This window comes from Oncorhynchus mykiss, chromosome 9, assembly GCF_013265735.2.
Source record: "Oncorhynchus mykiss isolate Arlee chromosome 9, USDA_OmykA_1.1, whole genome shotgun sequence".
Taxonomy (NCBI): Eukaryota; Metazoa; Chordata; class Actinopteri; order Salmoniformes; family Salmonidae; genus Oncorhynchus; species Oncorhynchus mykiss.
The window spans coordinates 10,883,877-10,901,376 of record NC_048573.1 but is presented as its reverse complement, the minus strand read 5'-3'; the positions used below and the strand labels follow the sequence as shown (position 1 = coordinate 10,901,376).

At 38.2% G+C, this 17,500-nt stretch overlaps 2 protein-coding genes across 3 annotated transcripts in view; one reads left to right on the top strand and one right to left on the bottom strand.

Annotated features, from left to right (window-relative positions):
- The window catches only part of LOC110532911 (collagen alpha-6(IV) chain), a 223,316-nt gene extending 208,166 nt beyond the window's left edge, over window positions 1–15,150 (bottom strand). For both annotated transcript variants that reach the window (XM_036987302.1, XM_036987303.1), the window contains exons 1-3: window positions 15,036–15,150; window positions 14,744–14,873; window positions 14,516–14,561 (exon numbers count right to left, since the gene is read on the bottom strand). In XM_036987302.1, coding sequence (XP_036843197.1) covers window positions 14,516–14,561; window positions 14,744–14,754 — 57 coding nt within the window. In that variant the 5' untranslated portion in view covers window positions 14,755–14,873; window positions 15,036–15,150. The remainder of the gene's footprint in view (window positions 1–14,515; window positions 14,562–14,743; window positions 14,874–15,035) is intronic.
- An 866-nt stretch (window positions 15,151–16,016) lies between these two features.
- LOC110531422 (collagen alpha-5(IV) chain) overlaps window positions 16,017–17,500 on the top strand; it is a 94,168-nt gene continuing 92,684 nt past the window's right edge. Inside the window, exon 1 of the mRNA XM_036987301.1 lies at window positions 16,017–16,314. Coding sequence (XP_036843196.1) covers window positions 16,225–16,314 — 90 coding nt within the window. The 5' untranslated portion in view covers window positions 16,017–16,224. The remainder of the gene's footprint in view (window positions 16,315–17,500) is intronic.

Below are 17,500 nucleotides of genomic sequence, written 5' to 3'. Positions count from 1 at the left end.
CCCTGATGTCTGGAACCAGGGGCTCATCTCCCCTATCCACAAAAGTGGAGACAAATCAGACCCCAATAATTACAGGGGAATTTGCGTCAACAGTAACTTGGGAAAGATTTTCTGTAGCATTTTGAATTCAAGAATTCAAACCTTTCTTCAAGAAAAAAATGTAATAAGTAAATGTCAAATTGGCTTTCTCCCTAACCATCGCACTACTGACCATATATACACCTTACACACACTAATTAATAAACACGTCCACCAAAAAAAAGAGGGCAAAATCTTTGCTTGCTTTATTGACTTTAAAAAAGCATTTGATTCGATTTGGCACGAAGGGCTATTCTACAAAATTCTACAAAGTGGGCTTGGTGGTAAGGTGTATGACTTAATAAAATGTATGTACACAGAAAATAAGTGTGCAATAAAAATCAAAAACCAAAGAACAGAATTTTTTTCACAATGTCGAGGTGTGAGACAAGGCTGCAATTTGAGTCCAAATCTTTTCAACATTTATATCAATGAATTAGCAGACATGTTGGACCAATCTCCAGCCCCAGGACTCACACTATTTGACACAGAGGTGAAATACCTGCTATATGCTGATGACTTGGTACTTCTATCACCAACCAAAGAAGGTCTTCAACAAAACATTAATATTCTGGAGCAATATTGCCATAATTGGGCCCTGGCAGTAAATTTCCAAAAAACTAAAATCATGATTTTCCAAAAAAAACCCAGATGTCAGAAACACAAATGTAAATTCACCCTGAACAACACCTTAATTGAACACACAAAACATTACACCTACCTTGGTCTGACCATATCTGCATCGGGAAACTTTAATATGGCAGTGAAGGCACTCAAAGAAAAAGCCCGCAGAGCAATGTATGCAATAAAAATGAAATTATTCAAAATCAACATCCCAATTAGAATTTGGACTAAAATATTTGACAGTGTAATCCTACCAATAGCACTTTATGGAAGTGAGGTTTGGGGGCCACTCAATAAACTGGATTTTAAAATGTGGGACAAACATCCAATTGAAGCCCTACATGCAGAATTCTGTCGGAAAATTCTACAAGTCCAGAGAAATACACCAACTAATGCATGTAGGGCAGAATTGGGCCGTTTTCCAGTAATAATGAAAATACAGAAAAGATCATTAAAATTTTGGCTACATCTAAATTCAAGTCCAAATTCGAGTCTGCAATTTAAAGCACTTCAAGCCCAAGAGCTGAGCCCAGAAACGAGCCCTCTCAGTCAGCTGGTGTTGGACCTCACCAACCAAGCTGACGCCAGCACTGCTTCAAAAGAAAGAATTCCAATAAGCAAAATTATGAACCAATCAAAGGAATCATATTTACAATACTGGAAAAACGAAACAAAATCCCAAAGCCGACTAAATTGCTATCTGACCCTAAACAGAGAATATGAATTGGCTGATTATCTCTACTCTGTCAGAGATACGAAGCAGAGACAGATCCTTACCAAGTACAGGCTGAGTGACCACCGATTGGCAATAGAAACCGGCAGACATAAAAAGACATGGCTACCCAAAGAGGAGCGTGTATGTGGTCACTGCATGACAGGGGAGGTAGAGACAGAGATGCACTTTCTCCTTTACTGTGATAAATATTCCTCACAAAGAGATTCATTATTCACAGAAATGACTACATATATTCCAAATTTTTACAAATTGAACCCAGAGGAAAAACTAAGAATACTCATGGGCGAAGGAGCAATGGCTCCTCTTGCAGCCAAATATGTATTTTCCTGCCATAGCCTGAGGGACACTGAATAATAACATCTGCATAGTAAACAGTAACTTACTTATTATTACTATTATTGTTATTACTATAATTATTAATGTTTACTGTAGACTGTTACCATTTTATTGTTATTATTTTTGTATTTAATTTTGTATTATTATTTACTACCATTTTATATTATTATTTGCTATCATTTATAATTTTGTTACAATGTATATTGTATACATTGTTGCTTTGGCAATATTGACACAATGTTTTTCATGCCAATAAAGCAGCTTGAATTTGAATTTGAGAGAGAGAGAGAGAGAGAGTCCCTACATGCTTCACCACCTCTGCTATCACCTCTGCTATCTCTGACCATTTAGGTTAATCACAGATCAGCTGATCTCCACTGAAGGAGATGTTAGGTTGTATCACCACCCAATCTAGCCTCGTCAAAGTCTGACCTCACAACACTAACACTAGACCAAACTAAGATGACTCAATTGACAATAAAGGCATTCTAATAATCAATCAATCATTCACTAACTACAATAATAAACAAATTAGGGACCGTTTCAATTCCTAACCAGTCTCTTTTGAATTGAGAGCCAAAAGCTGACCATATATCTATAAACACTGACTAATTTCATTACAGTGAAGCCACAAGAGATTGAGAGAATGACCAAGCGCACCTGGAAAAGCCCAACGACAGAAAGAAGAACATGACTCTTTCAGCTGCTTGTAGTGTCTCTCACACGCATGCGCAAGCACGTACGCGCTTTCACACATGCACACACGCAAGCACGCACGCGCTTTCACACATGCACACACAGCCAATGACTAGTGAAGATGGCACCGGAGAGGATGGCTGCTGTTGTACTGGCTCTTAACCAACCGTGCAATTTTGTTTGTTTTTTCACCTTTTTTGTAACTTATTTTGTACATAATATTGCTGCTGACGTCTATTATGATCGAAAAGAGCTTCTGGACATGAGAACAGCGATTACTCATCTCGAATTGGATGAAGAATTTTTCTTTAATGAGTCGGATGGGAAGGATGTACTCCAAACACGCGTACAGGCCCCGTCATTCGCTGGAGAAAGAAACTGCGATTTTGCAAACAGAGATCGGGGTGCCTTGTGAGGATCAGGCGGCGAGATGCTAATCTGTCTTTGTCATTTTCCATCCGTACTGTTAGCTAACGTTCAATTGCTGGAAAATAAATGGGACGAACGGAAAGCACGTAAATCCTACCAACGGGACATACATTTTTTAAATATCTTATGTTTTACTGAGTCGTGGCTGAAAGACGACATTAAGAACTTACAGCTGGCGGGTTAAACACTCTATCGGTAGGACAGAACAGCAACCTATGGTAAGATACGGGGTGGGGGCCTATGCATATTTGTTAAACAACAGCTGGTGCACGATATCTAAGGAAGTCTCAAGGTTTTGATCGCCTGAGGTAGAGTATCTCATGATAAGCTGTAGGCCACACTATCTAGTTTTCATCTGTATTTTTCGTAGCTGTCTACATACCACCACAGACCGATGATGTCACTAAAACCGCACTCAATGAGCTGTATTCTTCCATAAGCAAACAGGAAAACACTCATCCAAATGTGGCGCTGCTCCTGGTGGCCGGGGACTTTAATGCAGGGAATCTTAAATCAGTTTTACCTAAATGTGCAACCAGAGGGGAAAGAAACTCTAGACCACCTTTACGCCACACACAGAGACGGTTACAAAGCTCTCCCTCACCCTCCATTTGGCAAATCTGACCATAATTATATCTTCCTGATTCCTGTTTACATGCAAAAATTAAAGGAAGAAGCACCAGTAACTTGGTCTAGAAAAAAAAGTGGTCAGATGTAGCAAATGCTAAACTACAAGCCTGTTTTGCTAGCACAGACTGGAATATGTTCCGAGATTCTTCCGATGGCATTGAAGAGTACACCACACCAGTCACTGGCTTCAACACCATCAACACCATAGTGCCCTCAAAGCTCATCACTAAGCTAAGGATCCTGGGACTAAACACCTCCCTCTGCAACTGGAACATGGACTTCCTGACAGAACGCCCCCAGGTGGTAAGGGTAGGTAACAACACATCCGCCACGCTGATATTCAACACAGGGGCCCCTCAGGGGTGCGTGCTCAGTCCCCTTCTGTACTCCCTGTTCCCTCATGACTACATGGCCGTGCATGACTCCAACACCATCATTAAGTTTGCAGATGACACAACAGTGGTAGGCCTGATGACCGACAATGATGAGACAGCCGATAGGGAGGTCAGAGACATGACCATGTTGTGCAAGGACAACAACCTTACCCTGTGGACTACAGGTAAAGGAGCACCGAGCATGCCCCCATTCTCATCGACGGGGCAGTAGTGGAGCAGGTTGAGTACTTCAAGTTCCTTGGTGTCCAACATCACCAACAAACTAACATGGTCCAAGCACACCAAGACAGTCGTGAAGAGGGCACGATAAAACCTATTCTCCCTCAGGGGACTGAAAACATTTGGCATGGGTCCTCAGATCCTCAAAAGGTTTTACAGCTGCATCTGACGGGTTGCATCACTGCCTGGTATGGCAACTGCTCGGCCTCCGACTGCAAGGCACTACAGAGGGTAGTGCGTACGGCCCATTACATCACCGGAGCCAAGCTTCCTGCCATTCAGGACCTCTATACCAGGCAGTGTCAGAGGAAGGTCCTAAAAATTGTCAAAGACTCCAGCCACCCTAGTCATAGACTGTTCTGTCTGCTACCGCACGGCAAGCGGTACCGGAGCACCAAATCTAGGTCCAAGAGGCTTCTAAACAGCTTCTACCTCCAAGCCATAAAACTCCTGAACATCAAATCAAATGGCTACCCAGACTACTTGCCTTGCCCCCCCCCCTCCCCTTCTATGCTGCTGATACTCTCTGTTATTATCTATGCATAGTCACTTTAATAACTCTACCTACATGTACATATTACCTCAATTACCTCGACACTGGTGCCCCCCGCACATTGACTCTGTACCGGTGCCCCCTGTATATAGCCCCGCTATTGTTATTTACTGCTGCTCTTTAATTATTTGTTATTGTTATCTAATACTTTTTAGATAGGTATTTGCTTAAAACTGCATTGTTGGCTAAGGGCTTGTAAGTAAGCATTTCACTGTTGTATTCGGCGCATGTGACAAATACAATTTGATTTTATTTGATTTTGTATTGAAGCAATGAAAGCAATCAAGCATCCCAGAAAAGTGCTAAAAACAACAAGTTTCATGAAGTCAATAACTTACTTGTAACAGATGACATTTATATTCTGACTATCTCTGAAACTCACTTATATAATACATTTGATGATACACTGGTAGCAAATACATGATTATAACATCTACAGAAAATACAGAAATACCAACGGAGGAGGTGTTGCGGTTTATATTTAGAACCACATTCCTGTAAAGCTTAGAGAGGATCTCATGTTAAATACTGTTGAAGTAATATGGTTACAGGTTCCTCTGCCTCACCTAAAGCCCATTATGGTGGCTTCTATAGACCAGAAAGTGTTAACAGCCATTATCTGGATAATATGCATGAAATGCTTGATAATGTATGTGATATCAACAGAGAGGTATATTTTCTGGCAGATTTCAATATTGACTGGCTTTCATGAAGCTGCCCACTCAAGAAAAGCTTCAAACTGCAACCAGTGTCGGCAACCTGGTTCAGATTATAAGTTAACCTAGCAGGGTAGTAACAAACAGCACAGGAATTAAATGATCTACAGTTGAAGTCGGAAGTTTACCTACACCTTAGCGAACTACATTTAAACTTTTCACAATTCCTGGCATTTAATCCTGGTAAAAAAATCCCTGTTTTAGGTCAGTTAGGATCACCACTTTATTTTAAGAATGTGAAATGTCAGAATAATAGTAGAGAGAATGACTTATTTCAGCTTTTATTTCTTTCATCACATTCCCAGTGGGTCAGAAGTTTACATATAATCAATTAGTATTTGGTAGCATTGTTTTTAAATTGATTAACTTAGGTCAAACATTTTGAGTAGCCTTCCACAAGCTTCCCACAATAAGTTGGGTGAATTTTGGCCCATTCTTCCTGACAGAGCTGGTGTAACTGAGTCAGGTTTGTAGGCCTCCATGCTCGCATACACTTCAGTTCTGCCCACAAATTTTCTATAGGATTGAGGTCAGGGCTTTGTGATGGCCACTCCAATACCTTGACTTTGTTGTCCTTAAGCCATTTTGCAAGAACTTTGGAAGTGTGCTTTGGGTCATTGTCCATTTGAAAGACCCATTTGCGATCAAGCTTTAACTTCCTGTCTTGAGATGTTGCTTCAAAATATCTACATAATTTTCCTACCTCATGATGCCATCCATTTTGTGAAGTGCAACAGACCCTCCTGAAGCAAAGCCTTTTTTCATTCAAACATAATGATGGTCATTATGGCCAAACAGTTCTATTTTTGTTTCATCAGACCAGAGGACATTTCTCCAAAAAGTACAATATTTGTCCCCGTGTGCAGTTGCAAACCGTAGTCTGACTTTTTATAGTGGTTTTGGAGCAGTGGCTTCTTCCTTGCTGAACGGCCTTTCAGGTTATTTCGATATAGGACTTGTTTTACTGTGGATATAGATACTTTTGCACCTGTTTACACCAGCATCTTCACAAGGTCCTTTGCTGCTGTTCTGGGATTGATCTGCACTTTTTGCACCAAAGTACATTAATCTCTAGAAAATTCCTGAGGTCTTGGCTTATTTATTTTGATTTTCCCATGATGTCAAGGCCTTGAAAAATATCCACAGGTACACCTGTGATACAGTGAACGATAAGTTAAATAATCTGTCTGTAAACAATTGTTGGAAAAATTACTTGTGGCATGCGCAAAGTAGATGTCCTAACTGAATTGCCAAAACTATAGTTTCTTAACAAGAAATATGTGGAGTGGTTGAAAAACGAGTTAATGACTCCAACCTAGGTGTATGTAAACTAGTTTTAATGACTCCAACCTAGGTGTATGTAAACTAGTTTTAATGGCTCCAACCTGTGTATGTAAACTAGTTTTAATGACTCCAACCTATGTATGTAAACTAGTTTTAATGGCTCCAACCTATGTATGTAAACTAGTTTTAATGACTCCAACCTAAGTGTATGTAAACTAGTTTTAATGACTCCAACCTAGGTGTATGTAAACTAGTTTTAATGACTCCAACCTAGGTGTATGTAAACTAGTTTTAATGACTCCAACCTAAGTGTATGTAAACTAGTTTTAATGACTCCAACCTAGGTGTATGTAAACTAGTTTTAATGACTCCAACCTAGGTGTATGTAAACGAGTTAATGACTCCAACCTAGGTGTATGTAAACGAGTTAATGACTCCAACCTAGGTGTATGTAAACTAGTTTTAATGACTCCAACCTAGGTGTATGTAAACGAGTTAATGACTCCAACCTAGGTGTATGTAAACGAGTTAATGACTCCAACCTAGGTGTATGTAAACTAGTTTTAATGACTCCAACCTAGGTGTATGTAAACTAGTTTTAATGACTCCAACCTAAGTGTATGTAAACTAGTTTTAATGACTCCAACCTAGGTGTATGTAAACTAGTTTTAATGACTCCAACCTAGGTGTATGTAAACTAGTTTTAATGACTCCAACCTAAGTGTATGTAAACTAGTTTTAATGACTACAACCTAAGTGTATGTAAACTAGTTTTAATGACTCCAACCTAAGTGTATGTAAACTAGTTTTAATGACTCCAACCTAAGTGTATGTAAACTAGTTTTAATGACTCCAACCTAAGTGTATGTAAACTAGTTTTAATGACTCCAACCTAGGTGTATGTAAACTAGTTTTAATGACTCCAACCTAAGTGTATGTAAACTAGTTTTAATGACTCCAACCTAAGTGTATGTAAACTAGTTTTAATAACTCCAACCTAGGTGTATGTAAACTAGTTTTAATGACTCCAACCTAAGTGTATGTAAACTAGTTTTAATGACTCCAACCTAAGTGTATGTAAACTAGTTTTAATGACTCCAACCTAAGTGTATGTAAACTAGTTTTAATGACTCCAACCTAAGTGTATGTAAACTAGTTTTAATGACTCCAACCTAAGTGTATGTAAACTAGTTTTAATGACTCCAACCTAAGTGTATGTAAACTAGTTTTAATGACTCCAACCTAAGTGTATGTAAACTAGTTTTAATGACTCCAACCTAAGTGTATGTAAACTAGTTTTAATGACTCCAACCTAAGTGTATGTAAACTAGTTTTAATGACTCCAACCTAGGTGTATGTAAACTAGTTTTAATGACTCCAACCTAGGTGTATGTAAACTAGTTTTAATGACTCCAACCTAGGTGTATGTAAACTAGTTTTAATGACTCCAACCTAAGTGTATGTAAACTAGTTTTAATGACTCCAACCTAGGTGTATGTAAACTAGTTTTAATGACTCCAACCTAGGTGTATGTAAACTAGTTTTAATGACTCCAACCTAAGTGTATGTAAACTAGTTTTAATGACTCCAACCTAGGTGTATGTAAACTAGTTTTAATGACTCCAACCTAAGTGTATGTAAACTAGTTTTAATAACTCCAACCTAAGTGTGTGTAAACTAGTTTTAATGACTCGAACCTAAGTGTATGTAAACTAGTTTTAATGACTCCAACCTAAGTGTATGTAAACTAGTTTTAATGACTCCAACCTAAGTGTATGTAAACTAGTTTTAATGACTCGAACCTAAGTGTATGTAAACTAGTTTTAATGACTCCAACCTAAGTGTGTGTAAACTAGTTTTAATGACTCCAACCTAAGTGTATGTAAACTAGTTTTAATGACTCCAACCTAAGTGTATGTAAACTAGTTTTAATAACTCCAACCTAAGTGTGTGTAAACTAGTTTTAATGACTCCAACCTAAGTGTATGTAAACTAGTTTTAATGACTCCAACCTAGGTGTATGTAAACTAGTTTTAATGACTCGAACCTAAGTGTATGTAAACTAGTTTTAATGACTCCAACCTAGGTGTATGTAAACTAGTTTTAATGACTCAAACCTAAGTGTATGTAAACTAGTTTTAATGACTCCAACCTAAGTGTATGTAAACTAGTTTTAATGACTCCAACCTAAGTGTATGTAAACTAGTTTTAATGACTCCAACCTAAGTGTATGTAAACTAGTTTTAATGACTCCAACCTAGGTGTATGTAAACTAGTTTTAATGACTCGAACCTAAGTGTATGTAAACTAGTTTTAATGACTCCAACCTAAGTGTGTGTAAACTAGTTTTAATGACTCCAACCTAAGTGTATGTAAACTAGTTTTAATGACTCCAACCTAAGTGTATGTAAACTAGTTTTAATAACTCCAACCTAAGTGTGTGTAAACTAGTTTTAATGACTCCAACCTAAGTGTATGTAAACTAGTTTTAATAACTCCAACCTAAGTGTATGTAAACTAGTTTTAATGACTCCAACCTAAGTGTATGTAAACTAGTTTTAATGACTCCAACCTAAGTGTATGTAAACTAGTTTTAATGACTCCAACCTAGGTGTATGTAAACTAGTTTTAATGACTCCAACCTAGGTGTATGTAAACTAGTTTTAATGACTCCAACCTAAGTGTATGTAAACTAGTTTTAATGACTCCAACCTAAGTGTATGTAAACTAGTTTTAATAACTCCAACCTAAGTGTATGTAAACTAGTTTTAATGACTCCAACCTAAGTGTATGTAAACTAGTTTTAATGACTCCAACCTAAGTGTATGTAAACTAGTTTTAATGACTCCAACCTAAGTGTATGTAAACTAGTTTTAATGACTCCAACCTATGTATGTAAACTAGTTTTAATGACTCCAACCTAAGTGTATGTAAACTAGTTTTAATGACTCCAACCTAGGTGTATGTAAACTAGTTTTAATGACTCCAACCTAAGTGTATGTAAACTAGTTTTAATGACTCCAACCTAAGTGTATGTAAACTAGTTTTAATGACTCCAACCTAAGTGTATGTAAACTAGTTTTAATGACTCCAACCTAAGTGTATGTAAACTAGTTTTAATGACTCCAACCTAAGTGTATGTAAACTAGTTTTAATGACTCCAACCTAAGTGTATGTAAACTAGTTTTAATGACTCCAACCTAAGTGTATGTAAACTAGTTTTAATGACTCCAACCTAAGTGTATGTAAACTAGTTTTAATGACTCCAACCTAAGTGTGTGTAAACTAGTTTTAATGACTCCAACCTAAGTGTATGTAAACTAGTTTTAATGACTCCAACCTAAGTGTATGTAAACTAGTTTTAATGACTCCAACCTAAGTGTATGTAAACTAGTTTTAATGACTCCAACCTAAGTGTATGTAAACTAGTTTTAATGACTCCAACCTAAGTGTATGTAAACTAGTTTTAATGACTCCAACCTAAGTGTATGTAAACTAGTTTTAATGACTCCAACCTAAGTGTATGTAAACTAGTTTTAATGACTCCAACCTAAGTGTATGTAAACTAGTTTTAATGACTCCAACCTAAGTGTGTGTAAACTAGTTTTAATAACTCCAACCTAAGTGTATGTAAACTAGTTTTAATGACTCCAACCTAGGTGTATGTAAACTAGTTTTAATGACTCCAACCTAAGTGTGTGTAAACTAGTTTTAATAACTCCAACCTAAGTGTATGTAAACTAGTTTTAATGACTCCAACCTAAGTGTATGTAAACTAGTTTTAATGACTCCAACCTAAGTGTATGTAAACTAGTTTTAATGACTCCAACCTAAGTGTATGTAAACTAGTTTTAATGACTCCAACCTAGGTGTATGTAAACGAGTTTTAATGACTCCAACCTAAGTGTATGTAAACTAGTTTTAATGACTCCAACCTAGGTGTATGTAAACTAGTTTTAATGACTCCAACCTAGGTGTATGTAAACTAGTTTTAATGACTCCAACCTAAGTGTATGTAAACTAGTTTTAATGACTCCAACCTAGGTGTATGTAAACTAGTTTTAATGACTCCAACCTAGGTGTATGTAAACTAGCTTTAATGACTCCAACCTAGGTGTATGTAAACTAGTTTTAATGACTCCAACCTAAGTGTGTGTAAACTAGTTTTAATGACTCCAACCTAGGTGTATGTAAACTAGTTTTAATGACTCCAACCTAAGTGTATGTAAACTAGTTTTAATGACTCCAACCTAAGTGTATGTAAACTAGTTTTAATGACTCCAACCTAAGTGTATGTAAACTAGTTTTAATGACTCCAACCTAAGTGTATGTAAACTAGTTTTAATGACTCCAACCTAAGTGTATGTAAACTAGTTTTAATGACTCCAACCTAGGTGTATGTAAACTAGTTTTAATGACTCCAACCTAGGTGTATGTAAACTTCCGACTTTAACTGTATATGTATTTATTTATTTATTTTATTTTTATTTAACCAGGTAGGCTAGTTGAGAACACCTTTATTTAACCAGGTAGGCTAGTTGAGAACAAGTTCTCGTTTGCAACTGCGACCTGGCCAAGATAAAGCAAAGCAGTGTGACAGAAACAACAACACAGAGTTACACATGGAATAAACAAGCGTACAGTCAATAACACAATAGAAAAAAAGAAAGTCTATATACAGTGTGTGCAAACGGCGTGAGGAGGTAGGAAATAAATAGGCCATAGTAGCGGAGTAGTTACAATTTAGCAGATTAACACGGGAGTGATAGATGAGCAGATGATGATGTGCAAGTAGAAATACTGGAGTGCAAAAGAGCAGAAAAGTAAATAAAAACAATATGGGGATGAGGTAGGTAGATTGGGTGGGCTATTTACAGATGGGCTATGTATAGCTGCGGCGATCGGTTGACCGCTCAGATAGCTGATGTTTAAAGTTAGTGAGGGAAATATGTATTGTATTATGTATTGATCATTTACTAAAGCTGCAGAAACTTGCTTCAAAGCAAAGTATCCACATCCATCAGATGTAGTGATCCCAATATAATAGCCATATCTAGGAAGGTCATTCAATTTTGTAGTGATTCTTATGCTGATGATGTAAATAATATTTGCTGGTCTGGGTAATTTTTTAAAACTAGGCAAGTCAGTTAAGAACAAATTCTTATTTTCAATGACAGCCTAGGAACAGTGCCTGTTCAGGAGCAGAACGACAGATTTGTACCTTATCGGTTCGGGGGTTTGAACTGGCAACCTTCCAGTTACTAGTCCAACGCTCTAACCACTAGGCTACCCTGCCGCCCCATAATGAGGAGCAACCAGATGCTGCACTTGACACATGTATGAAATTGTTTATTTAAGTTAGTAATAAGCATGCACCCAATATGAAAATGACTGTAAAAATATGGTTAAATCCCCTTGGATTGATGAGGAATTGAAAAATGGAGGAGGATGAGGCAAGGAGTATGGCAAATAAGTCTGGGAGCACAACCGATTGGCAAACGTACTGCAAAGTGAAAAGTCATGCGACTAAACTGAATTAAAAAGAAACTGTACAATGAAACAAAGATAAATGATATAAAGAACGACAGTAAACATCTTTGGAGCAGCTTAACTGAAATGCTGGGCAAAAAGGTCAACTCAGCTCCATCATTCATTGAATCAGATGGCTCATTCATCACAAAACCCACTGATATTGCCAACTACTTGGATTTTTCATTGGCAAGATTAGCGTATTTAGGCATGACATGCCTGCAACAAATGCTGACACTACACATTCAAGTATATCCGACACACAGCTCGGACACCCATGCATACCCCACAAGACATTTCACCAGAGGTCCCTTCACAGTCCCCAAGAACAGACTGTGGGAGGCACACAGTATTTCATAGAGACATGACTACGCAGAACTCTATTCCACATTAAGTAACTCATGCAAGCAGTAGAATCAGATTTCCACAGCCTTGGACTGTGGTGAGACAAACACAGGCACATGCATACACACACACACAATAACATATGCACTATACACACACATGTAGATGGATTTAGTGTTGTAGATATGTGTTAGTAAAGTAGTGGCCTGAGGGCACACACTTAACGTGTTGTGAAATCTGTTGTGAATGTATTGTAATGTTTTTTAAATTGCATGACTGCCTTAACTTTGCTGGACCCCAGGAAGAATAGCAGCCTTGGTCGCAGCTCATGGGGATTCATAATAAATACCAACACAAACCCATTTAGCCTCTCCAGATATGATCTGTACACTGTCTACAATGACCTTTTATGACGTCATCTTAAGGCGCAGGATATAAGGTTAACCCAATTCGCACATGACCTGACCTCTGTGACTTGTAACATCAGCATAAGTCAATACTTGCTTCGTTTCTATAGTGATTGCATGATGACCCATAAATACGCAGAGACTACAAGCGGCAATAACATGAGTACTGTGTTATATTAGGGCAGGTAATACGATATAAAGAAAGTATCTCAAGGAAGATGTTTTTTCTTTAGAATAGACACGTTTCGGTCAGACTCTCGCATGATGAGTTAACTTGGGGCCAGTACACTTGGTTCCCAGAGCAACCATCACCGAGGCTTTAGCGCATGAGGTCAATTATCTCTCCGCTACAATGGTTCCTTGGAATGCTCAGATATCTCATAGGTCCAGGCTAGGGCATCAAGACCTCATTTTGCAATCAACCCGTTCTTAGAAAATACTAGAAGTAAATGTGCGGATGTATGAACGGAAAATCAGATAGAAATGTATTTATTTAAAATAAAGTGTAAACTATGACTATAATTGTGGCTATAACTGTGACTATAGTCTTTATATCTTAGTCATCATTAAATCCTCATAGCATTACTAGGCTATGCATGTATTAGAAATGTATGACAATTACACGTAGGCAGGCCTATAAATGAGACCGTGAATGAGGCGCTCTAGATGTGGCTAAAGTTATTTGTTGAATTATTCAAAGCGGAGCGGGGTTTGACTCGCTCGCAAATCTCAGTGGGCCTACAGACAGTATTCAGTATTCTATCCTACAGACAGTATTCAATAAATACAAGTAAAACAAAACGAAATAAATTATAGTTGCAACTATGGGGATAAATCATGTGCGTTTTAACTTTATAAATCATTATGAAAATGTGAATTATAATAGTAAAATGGCCATCTGTTACTGACTGGATGATGTTGAAATAAAGAACATCTTCACATGCGTAAAACTCAAATTATGGATGAAAGGTCAGTAAGCAATTTGACTGGTGGGCTCTTGTAATCAGCGTCCAGAATCTAAAGACAGCGCTCGATAAACCCGAGACAAATATTTAAATTCCCCCAAAAGAGGAAGGGTGATTCTGCCTATAACACGCACGCTGTGCCCTGTCCTAGAGAAAACTACAGTGAGCGTGAATATGTTATCATGTTTCTTTTGAATTAGACACCAATACGTGGCCCACTCAAACAACAGGCTTACAATACCTAAATATCTATAATACATCTGTACAAGATGAAATTGCATCATATAAGCACTTGGAATATACATAGCCGAGGGATAATAGTTGTTGTAGAACACACCAGCGAGCTCCGCTCTGCGCAGTAGAGCGGAGCACCTCTGGTAACCTACACTGACACAGCACTGGTCATGCACGATACTGTTTGAAACAATGTTGCCCTAAATTATAAATCCGAGGCTCGCAATACAGCGATAGAAAAATAACACAACTTCAAGGCTGTAGCCTCATCAGTTGATTGAAGGTTACATGCGCACACTCGAGTCGAGAGCCCTTAACTATGAGCAAGGTAGCACTTACCCCGTGTGTCGCTTCAACTGCCCAGCTGACAGCAAGTACACAAATCCTAAAAAAATAAATAAACAATTATATATCAGACTGGCTTTAAAAATAAACAAAAGTTATACTAACTTTATAATGAAGTATTCGCGGGATAACATATTTGGCTACAGAACAGTTGTAAACTGACAAGCCACGTCAAACTATACCGCTACGACAACAGATCATTTTGAGCTCAAATAAACGCACCAGAATTTCATGTTGAATCCCGACTGGAAGAAAAAACTGGTCGTTTTCCTGGTAGCGGTCTCCCAGTCCGGTCTTCACTCCAAGCAGCTACAAGTGCCTGGACGAGCTCATTGATGAATCCAAAAAGCCTCTGTGCCACCGAAAGACGAGAAGAAAGACCAAAGAGAGAGGGAGAGAGATTTCAAATGAGAGAGAATCACGCACCAAAAGGCTATTTTCGTTAGGACTAGTTGAAATCGTTAGGTTATTTCGTCGTTTTACGCTATAAAGAATAGGGAAAGTTAAAACTCACCAAGTTCACTTGTGAAAACGTTCGTCCCTGACGGAGTTGTTTCACGCACGCAACTACTTCGCAGTGCATGAAAGCAGAGGGGCGGGCCTTTAGCATTGTCACGCATAGCCTACCCTTACCCACTGGTTACCCACTTTAATTAGAAACCCCTATGGTACTATCACTACTCGAATAAATGATAAAAAAGTCAACAAGATAGCACATTTATGTTTCATTCCTATTTAATGGGAGATTAAATACGCATGTCTTGTGACAGACGATGCAATTAAGACAGCGACCGATGAAAACATTGATACCTTGACGAGGTTGCTTTTATAAAGATGCGAAAGCTACATTACTGAACCGTAAAAGAGAAGAAAGTATTAATTGATAAATGATCACTCTTATGAGAAGGGAGTGTGATCTTTGTGGAATGTTCTACTTTGCATAATGCCGCGTTCTACTGCTAGTCTGAATTAGGGACTCTGGAATGTAGGGCCTGCTAATTGGTTGAACCTCACGTGGACTAGAACCAGTTAGCAAGTTGTACAAGTCTGAGTGTCCTAGTTCCGAATAACATATGAATGCGGCATAAACCGCTAAATTCCATATGACTTTTCCAAAAAAGCACAACATTTTTCCCCTAAATCAATATCGTAGGCATAATGGAATGCAACATGTTGGGACGACATTTGGAAATGTCAAACAAATGTATTATGTCAACACTTTAGGCTATTTGTAACCTGAGGCAACGAACAAAATTGCCCTACACAAGTGTGTCCCATTTGCCTCAGAAAATTGCACCAGTTTGTGTCTTCAAAACCACATTTGCCACTGAAAAAAGTAAACCAAATTATAACAACTTATTAGCTATATATCTTAGCAAATATTTATTGGGATTTTATTTGTTTATAAATGTTGAGTTATGATGCACAAGACCTGTTGAAGCAAGTGTCAACAGCTGCGCATTGATCCGAAGTAGATCCGGCTGTACACGTTCACAAGCCTACAGAGGAGAAGTGATTCAGTGGTCGCAGCGAAGGGAACAGTCCCAGTACACTACGGCTTGGAGTTGACACAACAATCTACTGACTTCTAAAAACGACTGTGTTCTAATAAATAAAAAGTTAGCAAAATAATATGACAATTATCTGACGTGCTATTTAGTAGAACTTGTCAATGTTTAGTTGAGGCAGATTATTTTCTAAAAATGAAAAAAAACGTAAAGAGTCTGCGAAATCTCGCCATGGAGTTGATGGTTGTTACCCTGTGTATCACGGTCCAGGAGTCGGAATCAGCGGTGAGTAACCAGCCTACAATTACTTTATACACTTGTCGATGTAGCCTATTTCTAAAGGACTATAAGCCGGTTAACACAGTTAAAACCGCGACTGGCTCCGTAACTCCCCCACGTCTTGTTGGCGAAAGTTTCTAAATTGAGTGGATACTTTATAGCAAGTCTTACTTTTCTACCCCTGGTCTAATAATATTACGTCTCATCTTCTAGCCTTCTGTTTTCAAAATATGTTTTAAAGTGTTATTGCATATAATAATAATAATTATATATTCCTGTGAGTTATTGTCGCGCTATTGCACAGTTACGAACAAGCTCCATTCTAGGGAGCATTTATCCGCGTCACCGTTCAGAGATAAGAGCGCGGGCCGGGGCACCGAAGCCCAGCTCCAGCTCGCGCCTATCACATTTTTTTTCTAGGTCTGTTCTGCACCGGGCGACTTGTAAAAACACCCTGCACCCTTTTCCTACTTTTTGTCTATTATGGAAGGAGAACATGTGTTATTGCAAACAATTTGTACTTTACCCTCCTTGTAGAATGGTTAAAGTTACAATGCCCGCATTATGTACCGTGTGTCTTTTTTAACTTATTTGTGGCATTTAAATGAAACTTTTGCCAGCACATTGCAAGTAGGCTACATGGAATGGGCGTTTTGCATTGCCTGGTAAAAAGTGAGAGTGGAAATAGGCGCTGTCACTGCATATTGGGGCGCTCTGAGCTTTGTTTATTTTTCTGGTAAAAAGAAAACACACACAATATATATATATATATATATTGTTCCCGAGGGGAGAAGTATATATATCTCAGAGGGGAGAAGTATATAAGTATATATATATATATATATATATATATATATATATATATATATATATATATATATATATATACTTATATACTTCTCCCCTCAGGAACAATTCAATCAACAATTTAATCAACTACAGGTTCTTGGTAAGATGCCTTAATGCATTTGAATGAGACAGGATACCCAGGAGGTGAAAATCGACATCTGGGCATAACCGTCCCCTGTTCTCCCACATTGAATCCAAGAGGAGATGCTGGACAAGTTGACATTTGTACTTGCATACATCTCTCTCTCTCTCTCTCTCTCTCTCTCTCCTCTCCCCCCCTCTCTCTCTCTCCCCCCCCCCTCTCTCTCTCTCTCTCTCTCTCTCTCTCTCTCTCTCTCTCTCC